Below are 21,001 nucleotides of genomic sequence, written 5' to 3'. Positions count from 1 at the left end.
ACATTTTCAAAAACTTTTTGAAGAAGTGGTCGAGGAATATTCCTGATTTTTTTTTCTATATTGTTTCTTAAAGCTGTCAAATTTCGTTAATTATTCTAGTAGACCACGCTCTTAAGATTAATCCCACAAGAAAAAATTAGGTGGGTTCAATTCAGGGCTCCGAGGTGGCCATTCAATATCCCCTCTTTGTGAAATCACCTTTTGTGGTAACAACTCGTGTTGATGAGTTGTTAGTGGTTAGTGCGATGTGGCACCATCCTGTTGGAATCATGTCAATCGGTTATAATGCTCACATTGTTGCAGTTGAGGCCCGAAAAAATTGCGTATCATATCGACATAGCGTGCAGAAGTTACAGTCACTGCATGTCCTCTGTTGTATTCATAAAAGTAGGGCCAAATAATCGCAATTCGCCGACATAGCGACCCACAAGGTAACTTTCGGGCTATGCAACGGGCGTTTGTGTAAGGTCTGTGGATTCTTTCCTCCCCCAAAACAACAATTTTGGCGATTTACGTATCCATCCGAATGAAAATGTGCCTCATCGCTGAAGAACATGTTGAAATTGTTAAATCTGTCTAATATTGCAATCACAAAATTCAGTCTTATAACGTAATAACTTTCATGTAGAGCTTGCACAATCTGAACTTTATAGGCTTTTATGTGTAAATCAGATCGAATTATGCAGTGAATTGTGGCTCTTCATAATCCCAGTTGAGACTGACGCTGAGTTGAGGCTGTCGGATTACACAATCTGCTACTGACTGAGTGTTTCCAGACGTTCTTACTTTCTTTGAACGACCGTGATGAATTTCACCAATAGTGTTTCGAGTAGTATTGAATGTCTGGATCAAAGCTGAAATTGTTGCATTGCTTGGAGCTTCCGCACTGTTGAACAATGTAACCGATACAATCGTCGAACTCGAATAAGTGATCGATTGTTCTCGAAATTCGCACTCACGCAAAACGAGCGTTGCTCTTCCTTGTTTGCTTCTTACTCACTATTGAAATAGTTGAATCGTCTCGAGACACCCTGTATATATGTAACTATATATGCTAAATAATCGATCGATTAGATCCGTTTTAAATGTTTTTAATGACCCAAAATGACGTCCTTTCAGAGTTTCTAATCTAGCAGAGAGGAGAAAGTCGGGAGGTCTCACGTCAAGTGAATGAGGTTATTGAGGAAAAATAGATTTTTGTTACTGGAATGACATAATTCTTCCCCATTTCCAATTCATTATTCCAAATCTGTTGAACGGTTGAATTCACCTATCTCTTGCTGATTCTTATTGTCAACTGGCAATCTGAACGGATTGTCGTATTTTCTGAGGTTCTCGCAATTAAAAACCTTCCGTTAAGTGGCTTAAGATTTCTAAAGATTTATGCTGCACTGTGCTTAAGTTTGAAGCAATATCTGATAAAACGTCGTTGCTTGACATTGATATTACTAATTTTAGAACGTATATCAAAAAACGTTTTCACAAAAACAGTGACTATACACAACTTGCTCACTCGATCAAGTTCGGATTCTTCAATTCAAAGTTAATAGAATAAAACGAATTAGAAGATGAACTTCTAGCTATGACTCCAATTTTGCTTTCGTCATTCCCCAAACCGTTACTTTTGATACAGATGTAAATACTGACCCTGAAACACAACCTGAACCATCAAAAAGAACTAAAATAGACTAGGTAGTACAAAATGACAGGTGAATTTAATCATTATTCAAATCTCTCTCACCTACAACTTCTGTGAAAAAAAGAAAAATAAAAAAATGGAAATGATAACAAATATTTTGTTTATGGCACAATGTGGTGAACATAAACGCGTGCTGGCACATTTGCAGCCCTCTATGAGCCACAAGTATGAGTGGAATTCAAAAAATCCACATGTAAAATTAATGCACAAAGAACGATCTAAAAGATTGTTTTGAGGTAATTTTATTGAAAAATCAAAAAATAAAAAGTGATTGAGCGAAATTGTTGACAAAATTTTTGCACTTTTTCGATCATAACTTTTTAAATTCGCGGTTAATGCCGAAAAGTGTCATAAACAAAATTGTAGGCAATGCAAATTTTTTGTAGGGATAACAGTCCGCGAGATATCATTAAAAATAGCTTTATTTAAGATGCTGGCCGGGGAACAAGGGGTGGAACCTCACAAATTTGGGGTTAAACTTTCGTTGACCCTCCCCATACATCGGTAAAATAAAATTGCGTCCTAAGAAAAACGCAAGGTAAGGGTACTAAAATTGTAACATTTTAATGGACTAATAATACGAAACTTTCAGTTTTATGTGTATCCTACATAAAAATTTTAATGTTGCAGCTATCACATAGATAATCCAACATATTGAAGATATACTGATATTCAAAGCAATCAGAAAATTTACGATCTACTAGATGCACTACACATTTGTGAATATTTTGTGGAGGAGTTATGACTCTATACTATCAATTCATCTAGAATGTTGTTCGGAAGAAAATAAATCCTTTTTATTGTGAGCAAAAAATGCAATTGCAATTGGGAATATTGGTGTTATATAGTATTTTTATTGAGTGTAAAAATAGGGCTACCAAAGCGGGAATAGACCGCGTACATTGCGCAATAACAACACTTTGCAAATATACTATAATTTCTACAATTTATCACAATTTTTTAGCTCAAATAATATAATTAACTGAACTCACCCGTAGCAAATTTTTTGTTTCTTATATCCTTACGAATTTATACTCTTACGCAAAAACGAATGCCAAGCACTCAAAAACGAAAACCTACCTTCTGCATTCCGTTCTGTTTGATAGCGGCATGAAAATAAAACTAAACGAATCCGAAATGCGCTTCTTGTGTTACTTTTGTAGACAATTAGGATTATCCATTGTAGGTACTCTTAAGTGGAAACTGATGTAGTCTTTCAAGGAAATTGTGTAATCCGATGTGATAATTTCATTCAACTTTCCATTTCATACTTCTATACACGATTTTGAAAGAATTTTAAATAGATGAGTAGATTCTTATGTTAAACAAGATTATTACGATATTGATAAGTTAAAGGATTATTATTATAATTAATAATTGTTTCCATTATTCAAATATAATCAAGTTCTAAAATTCATGAGAAGTTTGTGAACATATGTGAAATGTAAAAAGAGATCAAAGTTTGATACCAGAAATGTGTTGAGTGACTCATATTTTTTTCGTTGACTTTTACGGATCCAAGGGTAAAGAAAATCGATAAGTCATAGACATGCGGCACTAATAATTATCAAATAAGTCTAAAACGGAGAACATTAATATTTTAATTTTAAACAAAGTTAAAGCAATTGTGCTAGTACCAAGAATGTTTTTGGTATTTTAAGAATATGTCCAAAGAGTATTGAAAATGAGAAACGGAAATTCAACTAACAACTAACCTTTAAATCTAAGCCCTTAAAGGCGGATTCACACCAACGGGCATAGTCAGCTCAGGTCACGGTCAGATCACCGTCCAGTCATGGGCAAGCAATTCACACAGCGCGGGCAGATTGCAGGCAGTCTGTGCCTATGAATCAGTGCGAACAGATATGCCCATCTCCATCATTCACCATCATCAGCATTATTTGCTACAATAATGCCATTTAGAAAATTTTTTATTTTTTATATCTTCCGTGATTTACAAAGGAACCTTTTGGAAAAAAATGTGTTTGATTTAAATAAATGTATTCATAAGTTGGCAGTAGTTTTATCTACTTGAATTAACATAAAATAAGAAACTAATCTTGTTTTAGTGCATGCCCTATCTCCTTCCATTTCTGCATTTTGTGAAATGCATCACTGTAGTGAGGGCTGGTTAGTAAGGTCGTATAGAACTTGCTGCTCCCAGACTTATTTAATGAGTCTCTCATCATCCATTGTAATAAAGAGGTTGAAAACAGGTGGTTGATTGTGGCTCGGTAGTTCATACTCATAGACTGGTAGCCGTGCCCCCCAGTGAGAGCACTCTCATTGAGATCCCGAGGCAGCGATCTTGACTTGAGCGTCTCTGACCGTGCCCTGATCTGACTGTGCCCGTTGGTGTGAATCCGCCTTAAGTGTCATTTTGCCTGACAGGGTGTAGGCAAATTGCCATACAACCTAGCAGTGATATTCCTTGGTAATTAATGAAAAAAATCAAACATATATATTTCAATAAATATGTTACAAAAAATTTTAAATTAAACTTATAAGAAGCTGAAAAACTTATTTTTGGAAAAATATGAAAAGCTAATAAAACGTGAACGCGGATGGGGTTGGAGGAGCTCTTAGCATTTATTTGGAAGGTGGTGTATTGATAGCGATAATATTATTTTTATTTACTTTTACTAAATCTATTACTATTCTACGATGAGAGTATGAATCTCTTTTCGATATTAGGGTGGTGCCCTTATCGCACTTCAGGCTCCACTTGCACGCTCCTACAAGTTCACTTTTGTGCGTTCCCTTCCTTTTCTATTTCCTTGCGAAATACTAGAAAAATAGAAATTAAACATGTGAGCGTGAGGTTATAATATACCTAAAAAAGTATTCTCACCATCTATTGGAGAAATACTGAACCAATTATTTTTAGATTCAAGCTGTATTTTAATATAAAAGTTTCCTATATGATATCAGTAAAATTAGAATACAGTTTACTATAGAAATAGCAAATTATAGAGAAACCTCTTTTAAGTGTGGATGTATCTAAACTATCGTTAGAGGGCGATAACCCTACAATTAAAGTCGCTTCTAAATATATTCGCGAAAACTACGTAGTGGACGACATCTGTTAATTTTCTCTTAAACTTCAATAGAGGTGATCAACAAAGTCAACTAATTTGTTATTTTATAAATAATAAAAAGTATTACTTGAAATTTCAATCTAAATAGTAAATTAAAGTACTGTTTGTAGTGCTTTTTGGTAGTTTCGTATAGACATTCAAGTCTCTTCCTACTGGATGGCCACATGCAGCATTAAGGATAAAAATCATTCAAGGAAATACCTAGTTGAGGTTAGCTCGGCTATTTTTTTATTACTAGAAGCTAACGAGTTACCTATGTTTTATAGGTTTCATAAAAAGTTTAACTGAAGATGCAATCTGTACATAAGTCCATAGATACAAAATCTAGGAAAATATGTTCCGTACCACAGTGTTCATCATATTGTACGAAAGATATATCATTGCATGCCTTTCCCTTAGATCCCAAGCTAAATAAAGCTTGGAAAACTGTACTGAAAATTGGAAAACCTGTAACAAAATATATGTTAGTTTGCAGCCACCATTTTACTAAAAGTGATTTTACTATGAGTAACATAAAGTCAAATTTCAGAAAGCTACTATAGCTACACAAGTATTACATTTTAGCAACCAGTAAGAGACGGAGATTGAAGAAACATGTAATTCCCAGTAAAAAAATTCCTCAGCCGAGTCATCCAACAACAAAAACAGCAGTTAATCGGACAGACCGGTATTGGTAAATAACCATATTTTTAAACATACCAACTAGTTACTTGAATGTTTATTTTTTTGCTATTGAAATTAAACTTTAAAATGTCATATATCATAGTATTTTAGTTTTATTTTGAAGGTTGCAGAAATGTGCCTGTGTATCTAAAGAACAAATGGAAATTGAAAGTGGAGGTTCATTACAACCAGATAACACCAATGTGGACATGGGAAAGGGACCTGCAATAATATCAAAGTTAAATAAAGGTGTTATAGTCTCACATGTAGGCACAATTTCTACTGATTTTACTGAAGATAAGGCAACACAAACTGAATTTTATGACTTTTTTCAGCTGTCACAAATTTGAAATTCTGATGAAAAGTTGATTAATTTTTGTGGTATGTATGTTACATTTTTGATGATATTGTTACACTATAAATAAGAATGCACATGTTATGGTTAAAGACTAAATAAAACTATTTTTTAGGAATCACTTCTGATATCTTGAAAACTCTCAAAATGTACCCAAAATACAGCAACTTTTAACAAATGCAACTGGCGCAATGGTAAAATGTAACCCATTGTTATATTGCACATTGGTTTGATATCACGCATGGAAAAGTTGATGAAAAAATATTTTTTGATATATTTAAATGAAACCGATAATAATAAAAATATTAGTAATAGGTAATTGAAAAAGTTCAACTACATTTGATGATCAGTTAGATATTTTTATTGCCAATTCTATAAATTTCTATGAAATCTGACATGACTTTTACTTTTTGGATGGTAAATTAAACTGGTAGTATAAAATTAATGAAAAAAAATTGTCTTATTTATTATTTATTTAAACAATAAACATGCAGCATATGTTAAAAATAATTTACCAAGATTTTTTAAATCATTTCTGTTGCAAAATTCTTATTAAAATCTACAAGATTTTGCACGGCTAGAATATAGAATTAATGTTGTGGAATTTAAACCTAGAAGTTTTCTCAATATATTCACAAGGTTCCAAGAAGACTTTAGAAAGGTTATCATTTAATTGTCTCTTTTAAAAACCTTCATTTTAAAAATAATCGTTTTAGGCTCTGCTTATTGTAAACAGAAACATAAACATAATAAGACTTGCAGTTCTGGTGGACTATTCCATTGGAGTAACTAAACTGTCAATTTTCTGTTGCTTCTTGGCTTGAAGCGACACTTTTGACGCATTCTCTTGAAGCCTCTTTAAAATAAGAATATCATTTTCTTCTGACCACTTTATGGGTCAAAGGCACCCAATGCAGCATCGTGGCTAACAAAATGAACAGCAGACGCTTCATCTCCATCAACACCATCTTCTTCTTCCCTACTCAACACATCTTCGATTATTTCGCTGTCTGTTATAAACTGGCCGTTTTCTTCTTCCTCGCCGGCTAACCACAGGCTCACATCATCTGTAGTTAAACTTTTACTTTCGTCAACAAGTTTTTCGGCGATCGTTTCTCTTAGCTCTATCAGTTCACGATTAGTATTTTCCTCATGTTCTTCATCAGCAAAAGAAACTTTCTCCTTTACATATTGAGCATAATTTTTTTCCATCTTTCTTTTTTGTATTACTCAGTGTCAAATCCGTTGCTCAATGAACAAACAAGGACTTTTGGGTAGATTTTTCCAATATGTTCACAATTGCAAAAATCACATTTTTCAAGTTCATTTTTTATCGAATTCAGGACATAATCAGACAAAATCTTGTACAGCAAATCTTTTTTGTATTGCATTTTTATTTCCTGGATAACATACTGATCCATTGGTTGTAAAAGAGGAGATACGTTAAGGGGCAAGAACATCACTTATCAGTCTATTGTCGCTAAAGTGCTTTGGACGTTTTGAGGCAAAGTTATGAATTCGGATTTTAACCAGTCTTTTTAGCGATTGAATAAACATGATTGAAGAGTTTCACTAATATTCCTATGTTTTCTTCATTTATAAGCTTTAGCATCTCTGTTGGAATGTTGTCAGGTCCAAGAGCTTTCTTGTTTTGTGCCATCTTTGTAGCATGTATCACTTCTGATTTTAGTATTTCTGGTCCTTCGTCTTCATCAAATTTGTTCTTCTGGTCCAGAGTCATTATACAATTCTTTGATATATACACACAGACACCAAGTTTTTCGAATTTCTTCTTCATATAGGATTATTTTTCCTTTTGAAACCCTTAAGGTATGAGGAGTCTTCTTGTATAGGCCAGCTAGTTTTCTGATTTATTTAAACATATTGAACGTGTCATGTACTTTATTGTACTTGTCATGTACTTTATTAATAATAATCTAATAGTCATCAGTCAAAATAAAATTCTAGAAGCTTAAAAATTTATCAAAATATTTAAATTATTCTTAAATACTAAAAAGAGGTACAAATAATAGTTTTTTAACTGAAAAAAAAAATGATCGAAATCTTCTTTTCTCTAAGTTAAGCAATAAAACAAAAGAAAACTTCTTCTCTTTGATTTACACAATAAAAATAATTAATTTAAGAGCTCAGTTTCTTTCAAAATGTATTTTTGAAAATCTTCACCTGTCAAATGTTTTAAATTGAATTCTACTATCAACATTTTGGCAACAGTGTTAACATGCAATCTGTTGCTTTTTTTCGTTGATTGCTGATCTATTAAAGAAAAAGCTCTTTCAATGTTTTCGTTTTATCCTAGGATAGCAAAGTAATACTGACAAATATTTAGGAATTCTGAAAAGCAATATTAGGCTATCAATTTCTTGTGCTAACAGATTCTAGAAATCAACGTTTTCTTTGTTAGTGTTCGGAAAACTTTGAAGATTTTCCAGTTGGTCAAAACATTTGCTATCGTCAATATTGACGTTGTAGTGTGATAGGATACTTATAGTAATGGAAACTTGATTCCATTCAGGAACATCTTTTAAAGTCATCCATGTGAAATTTTTGGTGTCTTTTCATAAGTTTTCAGTCCAAGATCTTAAATATTTCACTTTAATTCATTTTCATAATTTCACAATAATGTAGGTACATGTTTTTAATATTCTCTTTGAACGCAATCACATGTTCAGAATTTTTGTTGTTCTCTTTGAATTTACGCAAAATGGTAGTCACTTTCAGTGGGCAAAAGTCTTGTACAATTCTTGCATTTATTTTATTCATTATCTTAGAACCAAAACCGCGTTTACAAAAACAGCCCACTCTGAATCTTTGATGAAGTTTTGATAAATAGTCATGAAATAATGAACAAATAGCCTTTTTAAAGGTCTCGTCTCATCACCTACGCTCGGCCATTCTTTTTTCAAAATATGAAAGGCCTAACAAAAGCCGAGCACCGTTTAATTTGGCCGGACGCGGATTCAAAAAGCCTACCTATGTTCGGATTTATCCGGAAGCCTGGCAAAGCTATATTTGCAGAAGCCTTACATTAACAAAAGCACTTCCAATATTTAACTATATCATTCAAGTTAATTGTTATTTCCTGAGGATGGGAAATTAGACCTGTCAACTGTAAACACAAACTTTTAATGGTTTTTAATTTACTCCTTCTAAGCCACATAATACTATACGAGGTCTGGCTTTTAAATAAGGAGACTGCGCGCCTAGAGGGCGCCCTAGACGTGGGATAAATAACAAATAGTGCGTTGGGTATCTAGATATCTTGTCTATGCATATCCAAAAAACGTTTCCGACACTATTATAGTATTTGTGCAGTAGCGGTTTGAAACGAACGTGTTTTTTTCTAGTGCCGAAAAACAGGAGCAATGTACCAATATCAAATTTCTTGTTAAATTGAAAAAAACTCCGACTGATGGCTATACATTGTTGCAAGAGTCCTATGGGGACAATTCTGTATGTCGTGCGCGTGTTTTTGAGTGGTGTAAGCGTTGTAGTTAGGGCCGAGAGAGCACTGAAGATGACCAGCGCCCAGGTCACCCTGTAACTGTTTCAAATGGAAACAATGACCAAAATCAACCAAATAAAGCGTGCAGATCGTCGAATGAGCATCTAGATGTTTGCAGAGGCTGTAAACGCCGATAAAGAAACTCCTGACCAAAATATTTTGCGGGTCTTTTCAAATTTACTTGGAAAGTTAGAAAATGATCTGCTTTGAAAAGGACCCGGTTTGAGTCGATGGAAGCTGTAAAGCAAAAAACGGCAGAGCTCCTAAAAGCACTTACCAAACAAGACTTCCAGCACTGCTTCGATCAATGGAAAAAAAACGTATGGAAACTTGTGAGGCGAGGATAGAGGAGTATATTGAAGTGAGGGTGCGAATGTAGAATAATTTTTATAATAAAACCGTTTTCGTAACAAGTCTCATTATTTAATATCCAGACCTCGTTTGTCCCGCTTTAAAAACCGTCGCTCCTTCTTTTAGTGGTCTGTTTCTTGTTCCAATATATTCCATGATGTTAAAATTTGTAACTTTAATTCTCGTCATTTTTAGACCGATTTTTAAATACAATTCTTTGTTCTAACCAGACAAAAATTTAGGAAATAACAATAATAAAAAATCCTTCTTAAATCCCTAATAACATCTCGAAAAACATAAACAGCATCAAACACCCTTACAAATTATATTGTTGCTCACCACTATTTAATCCAAATCAGCGCCATCTAGTGATAGGTGATTTTCGTTAATACCAAAAGATCTCTTCTTTTTTTAGTTTACCACCACAACTTCTTAACCTATTTCTACATTGCATGCCGTACATTCAAAAGAAATATACGGTTAATGATTTGCGGTTGAAATAGGATCATCATTATCAATTTAATTACAACAAGAGATACATATGATTAACTATTCTTATCATGCCACCGAAGAGAGGAAGACCTTACTTTAAATCGCAAAATGCACAGTGTAAGCAAAGCAGACACCAGGAATATAGACATTATGATCAACTATCTGAAAAAGATGTGGGAATTACTGAATATTTAGGTAAATATTTAACTCCATTGTAAATATATATTGCTTTACAGAAACAATGTTTTTTACGAAAGTTCTTAGTGAAACATTTTGTCAATATAAATTGTTAGGGGTAAGTACGAAAGATTTGAAAATTCTGGGAAGATAAAGATAACTAAATATGTTGAAAATATATATAAAGTATAAGTAAAAATTTATTAGGTAAAGTAAGCCACTTATCTAATGTAATAAATTGTAGGTAGGATTTTGTGTTGCAACTTTGTACCAACGTACAATTTAACTCAAATTTATTCATAACATTGTAATGTCCCATTTTTACAGTAACTAGAGCATATATTTTTAGGTGACCTAGAAGGATTTTCAGGCATAATCAAAGCACGATATTCTGATTTCCAACTAAATGAAATAGATTTAGATGGAAACATAGCAAAATTGACTGATACGTCAATTCCCAAAGATTTTACCCCCAAAATGACTAAACACAATTACAATGAAGTTCAAAACAGTCCCAATAAACACATACCACAAGAAATATGGGAAGTAATTAAAACATTAGCAAACAATGGTGGTACAGATACAGAATCCATCTCTCTGAATATTGAACATCTTGATAAGGAAGAAAGACTGGAATTACATACCTGCATCAAAAGTTATTTTGGCCAAAAGGTGATTGCATCTACTGTAAGTGTTGATAATAAGAGACACATCCAGATTAAAAAATATGAAAAAGAGAGTAAGTGCAATATATATTTATTTAAGACAAACAACAAATTCTTTATTATTGTTGGTGATAAGTACCATGTACCGATTCACCAACAACAGTCCTATGTCATAACTTTCATTAATTCAAAGAACTACGTACAAAAATCTGCACAAAATAATAACTGCCTCCTAAGTGTGGTCAATACAACAATTAGCTTTTTCATAACAAATGAAAATCTAAACATAAGTTACAAATTTGTGGCTAATAGTACAACAGTAAAATAATCATATTGACTAATTCTAATCATTATATACAGAACTGAGTTAGCATATACTTTTTGGACCAAATACTACTATATTATTGTGTAAACCAATTAATCAGAAAAAAGTCTTTTAAATAGTGTATACTTATCTTGGGCTATTATTACATCCACTAATTTCTAATAAACTATTTCGTAATTAATTTTAGAAGATGATGAAGATTTACCAATAACAAAATATCTTCATTTATATAATATGATATTATGTTTTTTATATCTATTGAAAAAAAGTATGTGAAGCAACATTTGAAATATAAATACTAATGACCATTTTTTGAAAAATTAAATAATGTAAGTACAGTGTTACCAATTTGAGTGGGTTGCTGGGACAAGAATTGGTTATTTGAAGGCTATTTGATATTTCAATAGTGCTAGATATTGCAGTTAATGAAAAGTGGGTGATACAGTTTATGCAGTTATCTTGTCCTCTTTTGTTGTGGGAAATTAGCACTTCAAAATCTGTACCTCGAATTCACTGGTGATGGAAATGAGTCATTTGCATTTTTTAGCATGATAATGATTTCAAGGGAGGAGTGAAGTCCATCCTTATGAGTTAACAGATCAAAGCATCTACTTACTGAAAGTTGATAAAAGAGTAAAGAGTTAATAACTTTGTTCAATTGTGTAACGTTAAGAAATTTGGTGAAGTTGTTGTTTATAGTATTGATGACAAGATTTGACAATGTGATGTCCTCAACCTCACTTTCAATCTGAGTTCACAAAACTCACTGAAACACAGGGTCTCAAGCTTTGTATAGATTGCTGGTAAAAACTCAGTTAGGTCTCACTTGTGAGACTGAAAAGAAACTGAGTGAGAATAATCTTTTTGATGTAAATGGAAACCAGCTAATGACTCATATTATCTATTTTCAATATTCAAACAAATATCATAAAACAAATTCGAATAGTATTCATCAAATAAAATTAAATCTGTTTTCAAAAAATTGAACCTTATAATTTCATCTAGGTACCTTCTTAGTACCTACTGTATACTCTTGTAAAGATTCACCCTTCAATATACTAGTTTATGACATGCACTTGCTAATAATTTGTACAATATAGAAAAAAGTTTATAAAAGAACTGATTTCATCTAAAAGTTGTATTTGATTTTTCTTCAAATTCAAATTTACATGCTTTTTTCAAATACTTTACATACTTTGTAAGAGTTTCAAAACACTTTTATATTGCGTGAAAAAATTTGTATACAACAGCTATGAAACACAGTGAAGTTGTTTTATTTTAATTTTTAGTGAAACAAGATGTACGGTCTCAGTGGCCTCCAGATAAAGGAGAATATGTATATTTTATTTTATACAAAGAAAAAATGGATACTTTAGAAGCGGCTTTCAAAATTAGTAATGCTCTAAATATATCTACAGGAAAATTTACACATGCTGGTAATGTCAATATTATTAAGTTATTTGTTTCTTTAAACAAATATCTCTTTTATTTTGTTTGAAACTCCAGTTTTTTCCAAAGAGATCCCAACAATTTTACATTTTGTTATGGAAACAAAAAATTTACTAATAAATAATATATATGACTTCTCGTACTAGCTTCTTCAGTGAATGTGGTAGTTGATTGTTCTGTCATTCATTATCATATATCATACAGTCAATTAAGAAATGTCTCACAGTTTACAGCATATTTCGCACATTGGTTTATGCTTTCCTGCTAGTAGGTAGTCATTTGTGAAGAAGAGATGAAAGGATTTCTTGTTCACTTCTACTTTTGTTATTGGAGTTCTAATCATGATAATTCATATTGGCTGATAGGATTTGTGTGGGTTGTGCTTTTTTGTTTCTTAGCATTTTTCTTTGATTTTGCTAATATAAATTGTTTTGAAATCAGCATGTCTAATCAACTCTTTTATGATTGTCGATTGGTGCATGCAATTCGATCTACTTTCTTATTTCATTCTTTAGTATGTGATCTACATAAAATTAACATTTATTTTATTATTTCTGCTCCTTCTTGATAAGAATGACTATAGTGTGGTTGGAATACTATTGGCAGAGTGATATTAGGGAACTTTGGGAATCAGGAACCATGTCATGTTTATTTATTTGCAGGTAATAAAGATAGAAGATCAATTTCTTCCCAGTGGTTTTGCGTTCATAAAGTAGAACCATGGAAATTAATAACGAAAACTCGGAAACTATTCAATATTAAAGTAGGAAATATCACATTTAAAGATACCCCTTTGCAACTAGGACAGTTGAAGGGTAATAGATTTAGAATTGCCTTAAGGAATGTAACTAGTTCAGATGAAGCAATAAATAAAGCTTTAAACTATTTAAATGAACATGGGTTCATCAACTACTATGGGTTACAAAGATTTGGAAATGATAAGGATGTACCTACGTTTAAAGTAGGAATCAGTCTTTTACAAGGGAAATGGAAAGAGGTATGTTTCAACATATTTGTATCATGCTTTAGTGGAGAATTTATTTGAAAATGAGTACTATAATTTCCATAGAACTAATTTTATTGAGACAAAACTTTATTATATATAAAGTCATATTTACTTGAATTGAATGAAGAAAAATGGATAAGACCTGCAGAGAGATATTTGTTTTAGCATGCTACTAGGAAAGTACTTAAAGTTTTTCTTTGAAAAACATTTAAAATTTGATAGCACATGCTATAACTTTGCTACAGTCAAGTTTCAATTAAATTGGTTCTTTTGTTGTGGCATGTTACTAGGAACATACTTCAAGTTTCTCTACAAAAATCATTCAGAATACGGTAGCAAATGCTATAACTTTGCTATAGTTTGTTGATTTAATGAATTAATGTTGTTTAAAGAGGGATTAAATATGATAACCGCCAAAAAAAATTTTGTACTTTAAACTCTTCTATCAAAAATATACACTTAACACCAAAGAATGAAGTCTAAAATTACAATGAATAAAATACAAAACTTGCGTTCATTGGGTATTTTTTGTTTCTTCGCCTTGGGAAACCTTTGATGAATAGAAAGAGCAACATTTTAGCGAGTGGGAACTAATAATGCCTCGAAGAAAAGCAAATTGGTTACAGGGTACATGTAATTGCCCAAAGTTTCTCAAAGATTATATTTGCAAGCATCTTGTGGGTTTGGCAATTTGACTTGAGCATGTCCCAACTACCTTCAGAGGCAAGAGTTATTCTGATTGGCATGAAACACAAAAGAAGACAACAGGCCAAAGCTAAGAAAGCATTAAATGTGCAATAAATTATTACAGAAGACTGATTCTTCTTAAGATTGTTAAAATGTTTATTATTATTTTTAAATGGACTGACGTTTACGTTTGTTTTTAATAAAGGACTATTGAAATTGTGAAACTTTTATTTTTACCTTTGGTTCAATAAACGCTCAAGTTAATTAATTTAGAGACATAAAAGCTTGTCGTAAGTAAAAAATCTTATGATAATAAAGGGTCAAACTTTAGGAGTTTGTTTACTATGTTTGGATAACTAGTTATTAACCTAGAGTAATTTACTTTAATAGGACATGTTAAATATTTGATGTCATTTTAAATTAAAATATTGTTAATAGTTTGGTGTCCATTAACTATTTTTGGGTTAACTATGATTTGTTTGAAGCTATTTGCTTTAATTAGATGGTAAATATGTAAAAACTTTGATTATAATTTCACATTAAAATGTGGTTTTACCTAATTTTGGTAATCATTTACGATTTTTTGCTGTTACATTTTACCATACCTTATCCCCCAGATATGGTAAAAAACTAAGTTAAACATACACTTCTTTATAGTTATTACATTGTCATAACTAATAAGTACAATTCAGCATGACAATTATAATTAAAATTTTTATTCAAAATTTATTTTTATTATAAACATATTTCATTTAAAATATTTGAATTCCTTCAACGATTTTAAGACTCTTCTAATAACTAATGTATTTTGTACATAAAGATTTGTAGCGCTTTAGACTTAGAAAATTATATTAAATTAATTTATGGATATATATTAAATATTTTAATTCTGTTTTTTTATGTGTAGGCAATAGACCAAATTTTGAAACCAAAATTATCAGATGATCCGTCCTCTAATCAAGGTGATATAATAAAAGCTAAAAATATTTATGCAGAAACTGGCAATGCAAAAGAAGCCTACAAAGTGCTTCAGCGAAACAAGTCGAGCGTGGAAGGAAAACTTTTAGAAGGTTTAAATTCTTCAGCGGAAAACGACTATGTCAATGCATTAGAGAAGGTAATTTTTTAATACTAAGTGCATATAAAAATTAAATAGATACCAAATAAAAGACAAAGTAACAAACTTTTATATAATAAATGTTATCACACATCTAGAAAACACCAGGTAATTTCGTCTCTAGAGTAGATCTCTATATTTTCCTAAGTTATTGAAGACAAAAAGAGAATATAATAATCATAACATTTTAATATATATTCAAAGGCTGATAATGTGAACATTCAATTTAAAACATTAACTCTCATCATAAAATCGAGTACAATTCCAAAATTTAATTGAAAGTTAAATCCTGAATTTATTAAAACAATCATTTTTTTCTTATTAACCCAAATATAGTAGGATTTTCCTTAGCAAATAATCGAATTAAAACTATTACATCGATTGTTTATCATATTCTAACAGAAATACAATAAATTATAGATTCCGAGATCGATGCGACTGTTATATATACATGCTTTCCAAAGTTTGATTTGGAATAAAATGGTTTCCAAACGTTTGCAATTATTTGGTATGAAACCTGTCGCTGGAGACCTGGTACTGAGTAATAAAGAAGAATCAAACGGGGAAACTGAACTGATTGAACAAGAAGAAGAGCACACCACAAGAGGTAAACATTTCTTTTTTTTTTAATAAATTTGTAACTAAAATCAAGTGTTTCGAAAATTTATCTTTATCATTATGTATGATTCTTTTTGATTCAAAAGACTATTTGGAAATTGAAAGATTAGGTACTTTACCTGCTTCTAGAAGGTTCGCTGCAACAAATCACAGAGAGGCACTGTAGAATAATATAAATAAAGTGATGAAAGTAATATAATATATAAACAGATTGGATTTGCTGAAATACCCAATGGAAACGGTTCAATGGTTTATATGAATCAATATTCTTTTAGATAACAATTAGAAGATAATTCAAAGGCAAATACAATAAACAAAATCATTAAAAAATTGGTTAAACATATTTGTTTATAAAAGTTAATTGTTTTTTCAACAAAAATATTTATCCCTCTTCCTCTGCTTTGTTGAGATTCCACTTTTCGATTCCATAGCTCACTTCTGGTCTTATTATTGTTTTATATAGATCTAGCTTCGCCTTTCTGGACACTTTTTTGTTGTTATCGCATTCAGTGCTCTTAATTGTTTACTTACCTTCGTTATCCTTACTTCTAAATTTCCTTTCTCGTCTCCGTCGTCCTTGATAACCACCCCAAAATATACATAACTTAGAACTTTTTTGCGAAAGATATCACACTTTACGGAATTTTAGGCCCTAAAATTTATGTTTTTCTTTTATAAGTTAGAATATATTTATAAGATAGCTACAAAATAAATGTTTCGTGTATTTGTAACTAATATAGTGCTAGAATTAATGGTATCCTCATTAATCTTGAATGCAAAGAGTTAAACATTTGTATATTATCGTAAAATAAGCCTTTACGTCATTTTCTATTATTTTGTGTCTGGTAGATTGTTTTTGCATATTTCAATGTGTGACTATTAAAAAAAATTCACTTCTTGGTCAATACATTAAAACAAATACTACAAACATGTTCATTTTTATTTTTACAATTTCAGTTAAACGTAGAAAGTTGGTAAAAACTTTGACTGAAGATGATTTAGGAAATTATTCAATGTATGATGTTGTGATGACATTACCAGGATATGATGTTATTTATCCCGAACATTTGAAACAATTTTATAAAGAAAGTGTTGAAGAATGTGGTTTAGATCTAGAAATGTCACAACAAAGTGTTAAGTTAGTATTGATAAAACTCCAATTTTTCAAATTTTTTTCTTTTGATTTTCATCGTCACTTTTTTTTAGAACATACAATTTGTCAGGTGATTATAGAAATATTTTGGGAAGACCTCAAGATTTAACATGGAAGATAGTTTCATATAATGACCCTACAGACAATTTAATTATATCTGATTTGCAAGAAATGAAGGGAGATACTATGCTTCAAACAGTGGAAAGTGAGTTTATTGAAAAATTGATTAGAATAATCGTACCAGAAACTAGTAAGGGTTTACAATGTAACAATGTGTTACTTGTTTTTTATATTACATGAATATTTATGCAGTTTGCTTCAACTATTGAGCTAATAGAAAATTCAAAATTTTATAAGAAAATAGCACTTATTTTTTATGGTCAGTGGCGGATTTTCAATCGGTGGCACATAATTCGATAATTAGAGTTCAGTTGAAGCAAAAGTGTACTTAATTGTAAATCGTAAAAAGGAAAGAATTTTATTTTAACAGAATAAAAATTAGGCATTAAGTACATAGTATTAGGTACACTTATTTTTTATTGAACATTATACAGGAATTGAATTATAAAAAATCATAATATTCTTCGTGATCTGAGGTAATAGAAGGTTAAACGATACCTGTTAAACGCAAAACGTAACTGTATAATCTACTACATAAGTAATCCCTACACAATATTTCGATATTAACACTTCAGGCCAGTAAACATACTTTTCCTAATTCTCTTTCGCAATTACTTGAAATTTTAATATTACAAACAATACTATTTCAAGACCTACACCTATGATCGACACCGAAATTGAGCTAAACTGAACGGAATTCCCCATTTTATTACTCTATACCTTTCTGAAATAGACTATAATTATGTGTATTGTGATCTAATCTTTTGGAACCAATTGTCTTCTCAGATGAAAAAACATTCATGTCGTATAATGACGGATGTATTTGCGTTCACAGACCATCAAATTTAAGATTTGAAGAGCAATATGTTGACGTAATAAGTCCGGTAAATTTTCAGTAAATGTTTGAGCTAGGATAAGTATCAATGGGCCTGGTGTTTGTTGGAGAATTGGGGCAACATTCAACTCTGAAGATTACCTCAATATTCTAGACATTATTTTGCCATAGATAAATCAAACTTATGATGGAAATGATGTAATTTACCAACACCGTGGCGGACAAATAGTCCTGATATAAATACCATTGAAAATTTATGGATGGTTGGTAAAAAAACTCGCAAAGAAATTTTTGTTTCAATAATCAAATGAAAAGCCATTGAAACAGCATAGGAAGACTTTGATTTGAATGGAAATGAAGCTCTAATTAATTGCTAACAAATTTGTTCTCCCCTTCAATTATTATCGAATATTTTAAACATTTGTTCTATTAACCTAATGTTTTATCATCGTTATAAGTATTACTTCTATTCTGTATTTTCAAGCTTTGTAGTGGATTCTTTTGAAAGTGATTCACATATGACGCGACCTCGTCCTTTCAATACGGATAGATAAGGATAGAAAAAAGTATTTGTTATAGGTACAACAGCAAAAAAGTTTTTTATTATTAATGAGTGATTGACTTATTGCACTTTAGTAGTCTTCAGAATAAAAAAGGTACTGTAATTCTCAAGCATACATTTTAACGAACAAATGGGTTTGAATGGTAAGGATTTAACCGAGTAGGCCGAGTAAGGTTAATAACACAAGTCTGCAAAAAAAAGTTGAGCGCTGTTTTGGTTTTTTTTGCGTAACACTTTTTGGGTGTGCTGAATCCGAAAATTTCTTCCATTTGCTCATAGAACGTCACGTTTCGTGACAATATAAGTATTTATGTTAAACAAGTTATCATACTAAAATATGATTTTTTTATTTATAATTATGTAACAAATTGCAAAAGTATGTCCCAAAACTTGTATGGTATTTCAATAAACAGAAATGTACATTGTTTATCAATAAGATTTCATATTTATATTTAGGGAATAAGGTGAAAGACCGTTTATTATTTTCACAACAAAGAATTGTTAAAAGACATTTAGCGTTCAACAAATTACTTTTGTTTCTGTAAAAATTTCTAAACTGGTCTTCTCTTTGTGAACAATATATTTTTTTTTGAACATACTTTACCGCCCCTTGAAATCTGCTATCGTAGGCTACAACCTACCGAGCCTGATGGTGAATCCACCACTGATTATGGTAAAGATTAGTATCAAGAACTATGGGCAATTGACCTATGAAATTTACAATAAAAAATGATCACAAACAGTTTTTTCAATAACAGATACTGATGTGGATATTTGGTTTTTATTCCTAAAAGTTTTGTTAGGCAAACAAAACCTTCATCCACCAAATTCGCTTTAGTTTTCATATAATAATAATGAATTGTTTTTTTTTTAGATGGAAAATATAAAGCTGTTATTATGGAATTTACTTTATCCACTTGCCATTACGCAACCATGCTACTTAGGCAAATTATGAAAGTAGATACGGCTACCAGCGTTCATTCAAAATTGAACGATTACCACGTTTCGAATCAAGTAAAAAATATTCCCAAGATATCTGTAGAAAGTGAACCCGAGGTTCAAGAAAACGAGACTAACCATATTTCAAATAGTTTATTGACAGATCCTCTTAAATATGAATTGTTTAAGAAAACCGTTTTTAATACAGTTGAATCAACAACTAATACTGATGATGAAGAACTTCCTCTGAAGAAACGTAAATTAGAAGAAAATACTTAGTAAGCAGATATGTTCTAAAAATTAAAATATTTGAGTTATATTTTCCAAGTTTTATTTCAAGTTTTACATCTGATAGCTACAAGTATATAAGAAATTCTGAGAAAAAAACAGGTTGTAAATAAACATTACAACTATCTCTTATATAAAATATATGACTGACAAAATGTTTTACCAATCTTTCTTGTTTTTTCATCGATTAATATAAAATAGTAGTGTTTACAGAGAATCTTATGCTTTCTGGGTTATTACATTAATGTTTTCTTCGAAATCTTGAAAAATTTTCACTTTGATGTGTACGAAACCAACGATCGTGTGTTTTTACTACTAAATGAAATCAATCATGACATATTTCAGAGGTGTTATCAGTAAATAAACGGTTAAACAAAATTTATATCGACTATAAACCTTGAATTATGAGGTGGTGCCCAAGCATCCAAACTGTCCAATACTCAGAGACTGAAGGTAAACTGTTTAAGATCACTTGGTTATCTAAACGAACATCACAGTGTAATCGTGAGTGTTGGTGTAATGGTGGTATTAACAGTGTATTCAGTATAGTTTTTACAAAATTTCCCATATGTTGTAAAGAACCGATTGCTGAAGCAAAATGGGCAGTTATAAGACTTTCATCATTCCCTGATAAATACTACATAATATAGGATAAATACGGGAATAATTCAACCTTTTTTAAAAAGAATTATCGGTTTTTTTAGTACCGTTTATAAAATAAGGAAACTATTTAGCAATAATATGAAAATTTCATCGATAACTAAATGTAGAAATATGTTGTTTAGATCTTATCAAGCAAAACGTACATTTCAAAGGCGAAGCCCTGGTGGGGTAAGGTTAGGTTTTATCGACTTCAAGTCTGGAATATCTGGAAAACTA

At 31.2% G+C, this 21,001-nt stretch overlaps 2 protein-coding genes across 5 annotated transcripts; both read left to right on the top strand.

Moving 5' to 3' along the window:
• The first annotated feature begins 4,804 nt into the window (after window positions 1–4,804).
• Window positions 4,805–6,591, top strand: LOC130904179 (uncharacterized). Of its 4 annotated transcripts, XR_009060821.1 has the most exons (6): window positions 4,805–5,007; window positions 5,064–5,260; window positions 5,327–5,470; window positions 5,585–5,841; window positions 5,931–6,476; window positions 6,532–6,591. XR_009060821.1 is itself a non-coding variant. In XM_057816786.1 (5 exons), the coding sequence occupies exons 2-4, from the start codon at window positions 5,088–5,090 to the stop codon at window positions 5,808–5,810; spliced, it is 552 nt and encodes a 183-aa protein (XP_057672769.1). In that variant the 5' UTR covers window positions 4,805–5,007; window positions 5,064–5,087; the 3' UTR covers window positions 5,811–5,841; window positions 5,931–6,270. The 4 variants fall into 4 exon arrangements, 1 of the variants encoding a protein (XP_057672769.1); XR_009060820.1 differs by having other exon boundaries at window positions 5,064–5,304; window positions 5,362–5,841; XR_009060819.1 differs by having other exon boundaries at window positions 5,064–5,470.
• A 3,509-nt stretch (window positions 6,592–10,100) lies between these two features.
• On the top strand, window positions 10,101–20,153 carry LOC130904178 (pseudouridylate synthase 7 homolog). The gene is made up of 9 exons (XM_057816785.1): window positions 10,101–10,376; window positions 10,708–11,097; window positions 12,638–12,784; window positions 13,460–13,794; window positions 15,398–15,607; window positions 16,028–16,214; window positions 17,183–17,363; window positions 17,432–17,583; window positions 19,770–20,153. Exons 1-9 carry the CDS (start codon window positions 10,250–10,252, stop codon window positions 20,111–20,113), a joined length of 2,073 nt encoding a protein of 690 aa, XP_057672768.1. The 5' UTR covers window positions 10,101–10,249; the 3' UTR covers window positions 20,114–20,153.
• The last annotated feature ends 848 nt before the right edge of the window (window positions 20,154–21,001 follow it).

This window comes from Diorhabda carinulata, chromosome 2 (genome assembly GCF_026250575.1).
Source record: "Diorhabda carinulata isolate Delta chromosome 2, icDioCari1.1, whole genome shotgun sequence".
In the NCBI taxonomy this organism is placed as follows: domain Eukaryota; kingdom Metazoa; phylum Arthropoda; class Insecta; order Coleoptera; family Chrysomelidae; genus Diorhabda; species Diorhabda carinulata.
The sequence above is the reverse complement of the archived record's forward strand: the minus strand, read 5'-3'. Positions and strand labels throughout refer to the sequence as shown.